The 12,782-nt window shown below is 38.2% G+C and overlaps 1 protein-coding gene across 1 annotated transcript in view; it reads left to right on the plus strand.

The window, feature by feature from the left end:
• Positions 1–9,188, plus strand: part of PPP1R14C (protein phosphatase 1 regulatory inhibitor subunit 14C) — a 48,869-nt gene extending 39,681 nt beyond the window's left edge. Inside the window, exons 2-4 of the mRNA XM_083348744.1 lie at positions 2,448–2,531; positions 3,022–3,054; positions 8,683–9,188. Coding sequence (XP_083204870.1) covers positions 2,448–2,531; positions 3,022–3,054; positions 8,683–8,757 — 192 coding nt within the window. The 3' untranslated portion in view covers positions 8,758–9,188. The remainder of the gene's footprint in view (positions 1–2,447; positions 2,532–3,021; positions 3,055–8,682) is intronic.
• Positions 9,189–12,782: the final 3,594 nt, after the last annotated feature.

The raw sequence follows: 12,782 nt of genomic DNA on the forward strand, positions 1-12,782 counted from the left end.
TTTGTAGTTATATTTGTTTTAATTACATAACGGACTATAAAATGCAAATGTTACCTGATATTTGTTATATCTCCTTTTAGCAGCATCTATTGATATTGTTGAAATGAAGATCAACTATCTCTGTGTGAAAAAGTCAAATATTTCAGTTGGGTAAACTTATTTTCATATGTTATAACATTAGATTTTTATCCCACCTTTATTACTTTATAAGTTATTCCAGGTGGCAAATATACTCCCTATTCTTTCCTTCTCCTATTTTTTCTACAACAGCCCCCTGTTGAGAGTGACCCAAAGTAACCCAGTCAGTTTTCATGCCTAAGGCAGGAGTAGCCTCAAAAATGATGTATAGAGCAGGGGTCCCCATGGTTAATATTCTGCAAATGAAACTAATGTGATTTCTTGGCCTAGATAAGTTTGAGGAAAACTAATTGAAGGAAGGTATTTGCTTTCAGTCAGATGAGTAATCTAAGTGCTATGTAAACAGTAGAAACCTTGCTTTGCTAAACAAATGTCTATATTGTGTCTGAATACCATTACTCTCTAAAAATAGATGCATACAACTTTGGAAGGGTATCATTATGGAAACCTTGGGAGCACGAATAAAGCTGAAGCCGCTATTCTATGAAATGATTGTAAATTGTCAGTGGGTTTTTTTGAGTGGTCACAGGCAAACATCTCTGGTTGCTTTATGGAAAACAGAAATTGAAGCCCAAAATGTAGGACAGGATGAGGAAGAAACTAAAGACTAATAATGTTATTTATTAAAAAAATGTATTTTGATTAATCTTTTAATAATATTTTCCATGTATAGTCACACCCTCCTCTTAAACCATTTTACTGTCAGGAAATAGTAACACATCAGTAAAAGCAATAAACTAATCCAGTGTAATTTAACCTACGACATACTTGTACTGTCAGGCTGATATGCTGTGCAGAACAATAATGTTTCCAAGATGTTTCTGAAGGCTGGGGGCAACCAGAACTCATGGGATACAGCCTTTCAACATAACTTTTTGCAAGGCTTTGAAGGTGACAGCCATCATTTTGAATTGGACTCAAAACCAATAGAGTTTACAGCAGGGGTCTTCAAATCTGGCCCTTTTATGACTTGTGGACTTCAACTCCCAGAATTCCTCAGCCAGCATGCCTGATTCATGGAGAAATCACATTCATCTAAGAATTGGTTCCCACAATTATTAGTAACCTGATTTTTTTTAATTGCTTTAATGGAACTAGGTTTTGTTTGGCTTGCTTGGCCTTGATTTGGCAGTGTGTGCACCAAAGAGTTAAATGTTATTGCTTTTCTCACTCCATTTCATCTATTTCTATAATGGAATCATAGAATCTGTTTCAGCAATGCGCTGAGACTAGACATTCTGTACGATTTTATTTTAAGATCAGCTTAATTTCATACAAGATCTCATTCCCCCTTGATTAAACTGAATACAATTATAGAAGGTAACTTTTTTCCCCCTAAAGCTGACACCGTCATCTTGGGGAGGGGAGAGAGAGAGTTTGTTCTCCTAAGTAGGTCGCCATTCTGCCTTTTCGTCTGCTTTTCTTTCCATGGGCACATTTGCAACTGTTTGGCAGTAGTGGTGTAGTTTTCAGGAGGTCTAGAACTGTATAATGGAATGTGTGTATGACCTTGGAGAATGAGGGGAAGAGATGCTGTCTAGGAAACAATTGAACAAGAAAGGGAGGAGCCCCCAAGGACTAAATAGAGGTGGGGGGAAACAACACTTAGGCAGAACTGCCCCTAATTCAGGGGTCTTCAAACTTGGCCCTTTTATGACTTGTGGACTTCAACTCCCAGAATTCCTCAGCCAGCGTGGGAGTTGAAGTCCACAAGTCATAAAAGGGTCAAGTTTGAAGACCCCTGCCCCAATTGATCAGACAATTATAAGTGACAGGGGAAGTTTGTACCTTCAGACTTGCAAGATTCTTCTAATGTAATCTTGCATTAAAGTAGAATTAGCTTATCTAGCCTTGTTTCCTTTCTGGTTTACCTGGAAGGCTGACAAACCGCTCTTGGTTTCCTCAGGATACACCAAAGGGATATTCCAACAATGCAAATCTGAATGCATGACATCTACTTTACAAAACTCAAGTGCAGTTTTCCAGCTCTTGGCCTAATTGACATGGGAGTATTAGAGGATAAATAACATGGCCCAGGTATCTGCCCAGAGAGCTCATGTTGCTGTTAAAAAAATCAGTGGGCTAGGCACCTGCTTCAATTTTCTATGCAGAGGAGTGGCCAGCTGGCCACCAGTCTAACCTGGCTCAGGGCCAAATGTCAGGAGAGAGGCTTAAAAGGGTTTGTGTGAACTACATTATTAGAGAGAATGAATGAATTGCCATTCAAGTTTTGGAGCTGGACCAAAAAGGAAGTGAAAAATATAGCTTGAATGCAGTTGAATTTCTCACCCAGCTTTCTCTTTTTCTAGGAAGAAGAGATGCCAGATGTAGAAATTGATATTGATGATCTTCTTGATGCTGCTAATGAAGAGGAGAGAGCCCTCAAATTACAAGTTAGTTTGATTTTAAGCCATTGGGGAGAATATCTGGCGTTAATTAGGACTGTCTGTCTTCTAGAACATCCTGTTAAGGTTTGGAGGGCAGATTAACAAAGCATAATAAAGAAGGGTAAAATTAAGCATGTAACACCTGCCTATGAATTGGGGTAGGAGGATTAGCATTCCTATGATTGATGGCAGACCTGTAGGGGTTTCCAAGAATGTGTCACTGTCTGTCTGGCAGTTTCTATTGGCCAGGAAAATAGTGCACTTTAACATGGGAAGTGCTTTTGCTATGGCTTTGAGTGACAAGGGAAAATGTTACTAAAGTATGAGTCAAAGTATTAAGCTTTTCGTTGACGGCTGATTTTCACACCCATGAGAGAAGCCTGTTTTGCATACGCTCCCCTTAGAAAAGATGTGAGAGGTATCCAGAAATATCCAGTTCTTATATATGTGAAAGTGGAATGAAAGATAACTGATGCTTTTATTATTGTACTTCTAGGAAGCGCTTGTAGATTGCTACAAACCTACAGAGGTAAACAAACTTTATATTATTTTACATGTAAAAACTTGACATAGTCTTCTGTATAGACAACAGTTATATTTGCCAACTATCCTGATCAACACAGATAATCAAATAAAGAGTTACTTTCAGGTACATTTTGCATTTGGGTATTATGTATAATTGAAATTTAAAAATGCAAATCTCTACACCAGGGGTCAAACTCAATTTCACTGAGGGCCGCATCAGCATTGCGGTTGCCCTCAAGGGGCCAGGTGGGTGTGGCCTGGGTGGGCGTGGCCTACTGGGTGGGCATGGCTAGAGTGCGTATGGCCTACTGGGTGGGCATGGCCAGCTCTACATCGTTTGCATCAAGGGTGCCTATGGGGCCCTGGGCAGGAGTGGGACAGATCTGAGGGTCTCTGGCAGAAGGAGGGTCTCTGGGCCAGGGCCAAGGCAGTGGGGACCATTCCCTCACTGTTTCCAAGATGGCTTCGTGGGCCACATGAACCACTTTGTGGGCCGGATCCGGCCCCCGGGCCTTGTGTTTGACATGTCTGCTCTACACGGACTTACAGAGTTAACGTCAGACATAGCATTGTTTGGTAGTGCCTATAAACTTTATTTCTTTTAATTCTTTGGATCGGAAAAGAAAAATATTACACCATCTTGAAGAAAAATAACACATATTTAAATACAAGTTCATACAACTTTTAGAGATTTATTACAGTATTTCCTGCCGTTAGAAAAAGAACTACTAATGGCTGCCACAAATAATTCAATTAATTCACCTACGTTGGCTCCTCCTAGAGTTTATTAGATCATTTGACCTTGAAAACTATTTTTTAATTTTGTGAAACTACAGATTTTGTGGTGCTGAATTAACATATGTTATTCCAATGCCTTCCTTATTCTCTGTAAGAAGGCTTTTACACAGTAGTTGTTTCAGATTTTTACCTTGTGAGTGATAATTGAAGTGTGGGTGACTATAGCAGCTGTATGTGGACAATAGGGATGATTTTTAAACAGTTGATTTCTGCCAATATAGAGTTAGAAATACATACCTACACTACACCTCTCCTTCTCTCCCTCCCTGTTTAGTTTTTGGCCTCTTAGAAAAAGTCATTGTCCTATACTTTACCTTTCAGTTCTTGGAAAAAAAGAATAGCATATCCTTAGATTAAATAGTAGTAATCCTATCAATATACCATAATCAAGGTATGAATCCATGTCTTCTCCTAGATCATGGGAAGATTTGGTGGAAGAAATGTAATTCCTGATTCAATAGATTGTTATACTGTTGTGTCAGAAACAAAGTTTAGAAAGCTTCTTCCAACTACAGGAATATAATGCACAGAACCACTAAGGGCTTCATTTCTATATCACCATCTGGAAAAGACAGATTTTTTTTTAGAGGTAATTCAGTTGTGTTTTCAGCATCTATGCTGTAATTTACTCTGTGTTAAAAATTTTTTAATTCTTTTTATGTGTTGTTAGCTGCATTTGAGAGATGGGTGGCCAAATACATTGATTAGATAAATATATATCTTATTTTTAAAAAGATATATACAATCATGTTTGTGCTCCTGGCAACGAGCCTGATGTTTGCCTACTATGAATTGTGAGTTGTGGTTTCTGAATTCAGAGGAGGAAAAAAAACTTACAGGAAAGTTGCATTGATATAAACAACTGCTTATGTCCTGTAAACCCATGTGGCAGAATATTGGATGTTTGTCAACCCCTCCCCCAAAGTTCTTAAGAGCTAAAGCTGCTGAGGATTTTATAGGCAGTAATTTTTGTCAGTAGAAGCACAGTAGGACTAGACTTATTTGTGGTGATGGTAGCACATTTTGAATATCTTTGCCTCTTAATCTTGAGACAAAACTCCTTCTATAATAATACTTCATAGTTCAGCTTTTGGACAGCTTACAGTATGTAACAGTGCTGATATTCTGAAGAGATCTAATACATTTTGCATTTGGATATGATTTGGACTACAAGCTTATGTTTAGATATCTTTGGTGCAATATTACAGTATCAATAGCAATAGACTGGACTTTATACCGCTCCGTAATGCTTTATAGCACTCTCTAAGCAGCTTACAGAGTCAGCATATTGCTCCCAGCAATCTGGCTCCTCGTTTTACTGACGCTGGAAGGCTGGGTCAACCTTGAACCAATCAGGATCAAACTGCTGGCAGTGGAATGCAGAATAAGCCTGCAATACTGCATTCTAACCACTGTGCCAGCAGGGCTCTCTGCTGCATGCAATCTTTCTCACATGGTGCCTTCTATATGGTGGATGCCATTTTTCATTACTTTTGAATTCAAAACTAATACATCTGCAGGGTACCATTTAGGGAAAGTTAAAGTAAAGTCTCCTTTGATGTGAATTTAAGACTGGTGACTTAAAGGTAGGCAATAAGAGTGGATCAAAGCTCTGATACACTATATACGGCAATCTCTAAGATTAGTACTGGAAATGTGCTGTACAGCTGCTTGTAGCACTAGTGCAAAGCATTTGGATGTCTTTCATGGCCCTTGACACACCAGCTTTATAGCCCGCGAAACAAACACCCTGCTGTTGAGTTGTTTCTCCATGGCTTTCATTAATACACCGGCTTTTTTAACATGCAGGAAGTTCTCACTTTATCTCTGTTGTTCACATGCATTGGATTTGTGCTCTACAAGAAGTGAATGCTGCATTATTATTATTTTTTTTTTGATGAAGGGATGCCTTCTCTTAAGATTAAGCTTGGTGGGTGCCAACAATTAAAAATAGTTTCTGTCTCATGACATTAGCCTTGAAGAAGATATTTTTTGCAAGCCAGTTGTACACAGCATTCAGGCCTTTTGCAAATGAGGAAATGGCAAAATAAAAGCCTAGAAGCAGATCGAAAAAAAACAATGCTTCAACAATTGGTGTTTTGCTCTAAAAGGTACGTACAGCTGTACCTTTTACTGGGCCCTTGGAAGTCTCAATCCATTGGCACTTAAAATAGCTTTATTGCCTGGAAAGAAAAGCCCCTGGCATCAAAAGCCTCCAGGAAATGTTTGGCTATTATAACTAATGAGTGGCTTTACGCTATTAATAAATACTTAGTTCCATTTCCAGATAGCAACCTAAAATAGAGTAATGCTCAGTGTGAAATTTCAGTCATGGCATTTTAAAGAAAGTTCCATTAACATTTGAGCAGAAAATGTTTGTTAGTGCCTTCTGATTTATTCAGATGAAACCTAGGATTGGGGAAAACAGTTCTTACAGGAGTCAATGCACATGTTTTTAAAATACATTACCACAGTGTCTAATTGGCTGGAAACAGGAAGCAGGTTCACATGTCAAAAGTTCATATTTCTTCAAAAATTGCCAACTTGCTCAGATTTTTCCTTTCCTCTTTAAAATTAGACTTGGGCCTTAGTTAGCATAGTTAGACATGAAGTACATAGATTAGGTGACCTTGTTGATTCTTCAGAAGCTACCGGGAGGAAATAATTGATTTTATCTCAAGATATCTGTCTATAAACAGTATGTGGTAGAAACAATGCAGCCTTAATGTCTATGGACATTCTCAGTCATTCAGGTCATAGTTGTCCCAAAGGTGCCTTCCGCCCCCCAAAAATGCAACTGGACTGTTTTTTTGTTGTTCATCAGTTGAACTGATGAACCTTCTTGGATGAGAAGCGAAAACAACTTCTTTTCCTCCTTCTCCTCCTCTTCCTCCTTCTCCTCCTCCTCTTCCTCGTCCTTCCTCTTCCTTTTCCCTGATTAAATCCACAAGGAAATATAAATACCCCAAGCAGATATTTAGTAGAACGTAGGAATGAATTAAAAAAATTGATGTACCCCCCGCCCCCATCCCGCAAAGTGGAATTATTGAACTTTGCATAAGGAGCGGCTGCACTCCTCACTGTGAAAATACAAAATCATAGCCTTTGTAGATAAAAAATAAAAATAAAAAAATAAAAAATGCAAAGCAATTTCCAAAAAGCAGTAAAAATGGAAATAACTACCCTAAAATTTGTCTGGAGAAAAGAACACTAAACTTTGAAAGATATGGAATGAGTAATGTGTTAGATAATTCAGAGCAATCATGTAGCATGTCAGTGAAGGACTCCCCCTCCCCCCCATGATCAACTTACAGTTGACTCTTATTTTGTACCTGAATGATGATAATTGACTGATTGTCAGAATGTTGCATTTTATTTACTGGTGCCCCGCAAAACAATGACTTTTATGAGACTGAGAATGACCAACAAAGGAAATTTGGTGTTTGCTTGTAAAATCTTAAATGATAATGCAAAAACCTTCTGAAATGTGGTATTTTGGGTGACGTTTTGCTTATATATTAACTTAAGTTAGTTTGTCCATATTAAAAAACTTGTACTGTATCATTATCTTTGGAACCCAAATTAAGAGCCTTGGTGGAGCAGTGGGCTAATGCCTCCTTAAGTAACACCAGCTGCCTGCAATTAGTGCAGGTTCTCATCCCACCAGGCTCAAGGTTGACTCAGCCTTCCATCCTTCCGAGGTAGGTAAAATGAGGACCCAGATTGTTGGGGGCAATTAAGCTGACTTTGTAATAATGCCGCTTGGGGTGTGTGTGAAAGCCCTAATAAGCAGGCATATATATAGAATGAAGGCTACTGCTAAGCTTGTAAGCCGCCCTAAGTCTTCGGAGAAGGGCGGGATATAAATGGAATTAAAATAAATAAATAAATAAAATAAGAACCATTTTAGTAGATTTTGGATCTGATGAATTGTGTTTCATGGACTGGAGTCTATTGTTTTGTTTGGTGAAAAGAATTAAGAATTTTCATTCCTTTGAGCATATCTACCTTATAGCCAGAACGGGGAGGATATGCTGAATGGGGATTAAACGGAGAAGGTGAGTGGTCTGAAAGAAGATTGCAGGAGAAATTCTGCCCTTTGTATGATGGTAGCAATCATCCTCTGCAACTGAATGAAGCAAGTGATGTCATTGAATGGTAGAAAGAGTTTAACTTCTTTAGAGCCTCACACTTTATAGGGGCTCCTTCTGCTATAGAATCTGGGCAATGACATCAGTTCTTTAGAATTCAAAAGTGGTGATTTGATTGGATGTACCTTGATTCTGATGCACTTTCATGTAGGATCTTTGAAGAGAATTGAATGGCTGATATAGCTAGTCCTCGATTTACAACAGTTCAGTTAGTGACGGCTCAAAGTTACAACAGCATTGAGAAAAGTGACTTATGACTGCTTTTCATACTTATGACCATGGCAGCATCCCCCGTGGTCACATGATCAAAATCCAGACACTTGGCAACGGACTCATGTTTATGACGGTTGCAGTGTCCCGGGGTCACGTGATCAGCTTTTGCAACCTTCTGACAAGCAAAGTCAACGGGGAAACCAGATTCACTTACCAGCCGTCTTAGTAACTTAACAACTGAAAGTGATTCACTTAACAACTGGGGCAAGAAAAGTTGTAAAATGGGAGAAAATTCACGTAACAAACGTCTCACTTAGCAACAAAAATTTGGGGCTCGATTGTGATAATAAGTCGAAGACTACCTGTATTTGATATGTAAGAACAATGGCGGGTGGAGATGAGTTGCATTTTGAATATATTTACTATTGTTTTTAATTAGTGATTCCCCTCCCCCCCTCTTTTTTTTTTAGGATTTTATCAAAGAACTTCTGACTCGGATAAGAGGGATGAGGAAACTGAGCCCTCCTCAAAAGAAGAGTATATAAGCGAAGACGGAGCCTCTTGAGAGAAGTGATCAATAAACTGGAACTATAAAATAGGACACCTGCTAGTTTGGTTGTTATGAGCGATTTTCTCATTTTGGGCTGAATTCTGACATTTTAAAGAATTCAACCCCTTCTGTTTAAGGCAGTTTTTTAAAGTGTGATTTTATTTTATCACAGATAGCAACGTTATGGATGCTGCTTTTACTACCTGCAGATGATCAAGATAGATGGAAAAACATCGATTTTGGAGGGACTTTCCTAGGCAGAAATTCTGCCTGCTGTAAAACTACTAGGGAAATGCTGTTCCTTGGCAGCCAGCTTGATCATTAAGTTGTACACCAGACTCATGGATGTTAAGGTTCTTGTGCTTGTGTACATACATTATCAAGTGAGTGTTACTATTGATTCACATCGATGGAAACGAAATGTGCTCTAAGTAACAATATAAACCGAAGTTATAACCAATGTGGTGTTGCGGGTGGGAGGGGAAGGGAGGGATACAGGTTGTTACATGGGAGTGCTGCCACTGTTAAAGCATTGCAACAAACACCTCTGTTCACAAAGCAACACATAAGCAAACTGGGGTCCAAGGGCTTGATGCTTTTAGGGTTTGAACTACTATTACCAACTTTGAGGCTCAGCCAGATAATCTCTCTTCATTTTGTGATCAGCTAGGATTGATCAACCTACTGCTAAAAGGTCTGATAGGACAGCAAGAAAAAGGCCAATACCGTTATGAGAAAGTCTTGCAGAGAGAGGAAATGCAAGTCCACCCGCCCCCTTCTTACAATAAGAATATCCAGCTATTCCTTCCTATTTTGACATCCAACTTGGTAGGTTGGCTGGCTGGCTGGCTGGCTAAGACGCGATCTAGCTTGTAGAAGTGAAAGCCTGTTCCCCAAACTCTTCAGGAAAACATTCTTTGTTCTAATGCAGCGTTTCTCAACTTTAGCAACTTAATAGCATGCTGGCTGAGGAATTCTGGGAGTTGAAGTCCACACATTTTAAAGTTGCCAAGGTTGAGAAACACTGCTGTAATATTTCACAAGCTACCATCTGCTGGTAGATGCTAGTCTGGCATTTTATATCAAGGGTGCTCTGAACATAATTTTATTTTTTAAAAAGAGGAAATACATGTTTGTGGACTTTATGTATACTGGCAAGCTTTTTTAAATGTATTTAATTTTGTAACGTTTTATTAATGACTTTATTTACCAGATATTTACTCAAATAAATGCAACAAATTGAGATGTTGTTATGTATATGTTAACTGTTGATAGAAAACTGGAACATGAAGGTGAAAAAGCTATTTTAATTTTGGGTAGGTAGCTAACAACTTCATAAATTATATGCACACTATTTCAACAGCTTTCCTCTGTTTTCAGAATTATTTTCATTTAAATGATTCAGTTATTTGAATGGCAAAATTTCATGAAAAGAAGTGTGTTTCCCAAGCACATTGTACTCTGTTTTAATATTACTTGTGAGTTACATAAAGATATGTAAAACCTTTCCCTTCCTCACTTGAGCCAACTCATGTCCCATGTATTTCTCTGAAGTAAATGTGAAAATATGTTTTATTTCATCCCCTACATTTTGTTTGAATCTGATAAATTTACTGAAATGCTTTTGGAATCACAGTTAATAGAAATGATTGGAGAAAAATGACGTACAATAGCCTTTAGAATGAAGAATGCTAAGTGGTATTTAAAAGATTACAAAGAATTAGCTATCTAGATCAGTTGCTGAAGTGTTGTTTTGTGACCTTGATTATTTTAATCCCGATATAATTACAGATGAATTTTAACAGATGTTCCTGACCTATAAATAATAATTAGCATAATTACACTTTTTTCTTACAAATACTCACTTAAGGTGGGAAGGAGGTGGCATTATTGGCGTCTGTCTGATTTAAAAGCTGAACTAAAATGTTCCTGCTATATTTAGGTTGATGGGAATGGCAACAATCTGGGAAATGATTTGTCCAATATGAGGTTTTAATCCTAATTTTATAATCCTTGCATTGTTCTATTCTAAGACAAGAGAGGAAATACAGAAACTTGTTTTTTTAAATAGTATAATATTATTAAAGGAATTCATTAAAGAAATTCAGAATTTACTACAAAGATCATCATCTGAATGCAGGGCAGACCATGTGGACTTTCACACTGCCATTGTGTGTCACTTTAAAATGGCTTGAAATAACTTCATACTAATCTTCATTTCTGTGGCTGTCAAAAGCCCCATGTACAGTGCATAATCATAACTCAAGAAGACCCAGTGTAGTGCTGGTCTTGGAGGAACAAAAATTCCTTCACTCCACTTCACACGAAAGGGAAACAAAATGCTACCACCCCACTCCATATCCTTAATTTACCCTACAGTATGTGCATTGGCTGGTCATATACTTTGATAATTTGCTTAGAGGCAAATGAGGGGTGGTTTCTGTGAATGGAAGAACAAATTGCCCACAAGTTCAGCAAAACTGTAGCAATATAAAGGTTTTGCTTTAGTTTCAGATATAAAACAGGATTGAGAGTGAGCAAATTTGATTCTTGAATAAAACTAATAAAGTGGAATTGCAATTTCCAGTGCCAGTACTGCCTCTGATACTACATAGGGAGGTAACTCCACATCTTCAATTATGCTCACACAGGTATGTATCTATCTTTGCTGGGGTTTGTTTTTTTTATTAAAAACGGGAAGAATCTAATTAAAAACACCTTCAAATGGAGAAGTGATGATTGTATATGTCTAGTGGAGAACTTTTTTTCTGTTGACAATTTTTGGGTTCTAGTCCGTATTCCTAAATGCTTCTCCCCAACCTCTCAAAATCTTCTATAACCATGTGTAAGGTTAGACAGACACCTTCTTACATCAACACAAGGCACTGTTTGGACTTGAGCAACATGAGGCAGAAAGAAGATTCTGTTTCATTGTCAATGGCTTTTTTGCATCCAGAATAATCCCATCCAGAATCAAAGAGTTTTACTGCACTTTTGCTCATAATGGGTAGCTTGATTCCTCATGGATTGGCTGGCTTCTGCTGATGATCTGATTACAGGTGTTCCAATGGAAAACATGGCAGAAGCAAGAGATGGGAGGGGCTTTGAAAAAACTACCATTTAGAATGGAAGGGATTTTCTTTTTATCATCTGGCAACAAAGTAGGAGCCTCAGTAATAATCTCTGCCTTAATCTGGGCTAGAAACGGCACTTTTATTTAGCTCCATTCTCAAATGTCTTGATGGCTAAATAGATATGGGGTGGAGCTAAATTGTTATTATTTGGGTGAGGGGCAACTAGAAATGGCATTTTTATTTAGTTCCATTCACAAATGTCTTGCTGGCCAAGTAGATATGGGGTTGAGCTAAATTATTATTGGGATGATGGGCAACTTTCTTGTTTTTAAGAACGTTTGATTTTTTTAAAAAAAGTAAAAACCATACTATTATCGGTAGGGCAGCCTGCAAAATGAACATGATGGCAGCCTTCCTTGTATTGGAATAACTTGGAAGCATTTGTCGCCCGCTGTGCATGGGCAGAGAACACAAAGCAAATGTTCAACAAGAGAAATGGTTTGACTTTAATTATCTGAAACTCTTGAGTCACATTTGTGGTAAAATATAAAAACCTGTATCATTGGCTGAAAATCCATAGTTAATGTCCTGTTCGGTGCCAAGTACAAACCTAGTGATGTTGCATGCTTCGAATTGCACAGTACCATCATGACTAAAACAGCTTCCTCTTATGGAACATGTTTCTGGAAAGTTTAGTGTCACTATTGATTCCCTCTAACAGTATACCAGGAAGCTGCTAGAAAGCAGTGTCTGTTCCTTTTGCCCTCTGGAAGCATAAAACGGTTAGTGTTGTGGCTTGTACTCCTCCAGATTACGCATGCTGAAAATTCTTTGGCCTGTACAAAGTATCAAATGGGATTTAAAATAATTCCTTGGCTGATTTCCTGCTCAAGTGGAAAGGGCTGGATTCTTCCCTAGAGCCACAGTGTAGCTTGGATTTCGGAGC

This window comes from Vipera ursinii (genome assembly GCF_947247035.1).
Source record: "Vipera ursinii genome assembly, chromosome: 1".
NCBI lineage: Eukaryota > Metazoa > Chordata > Lepidosauria > Squamata > Viperidae > Vipera > Vipera ursinii.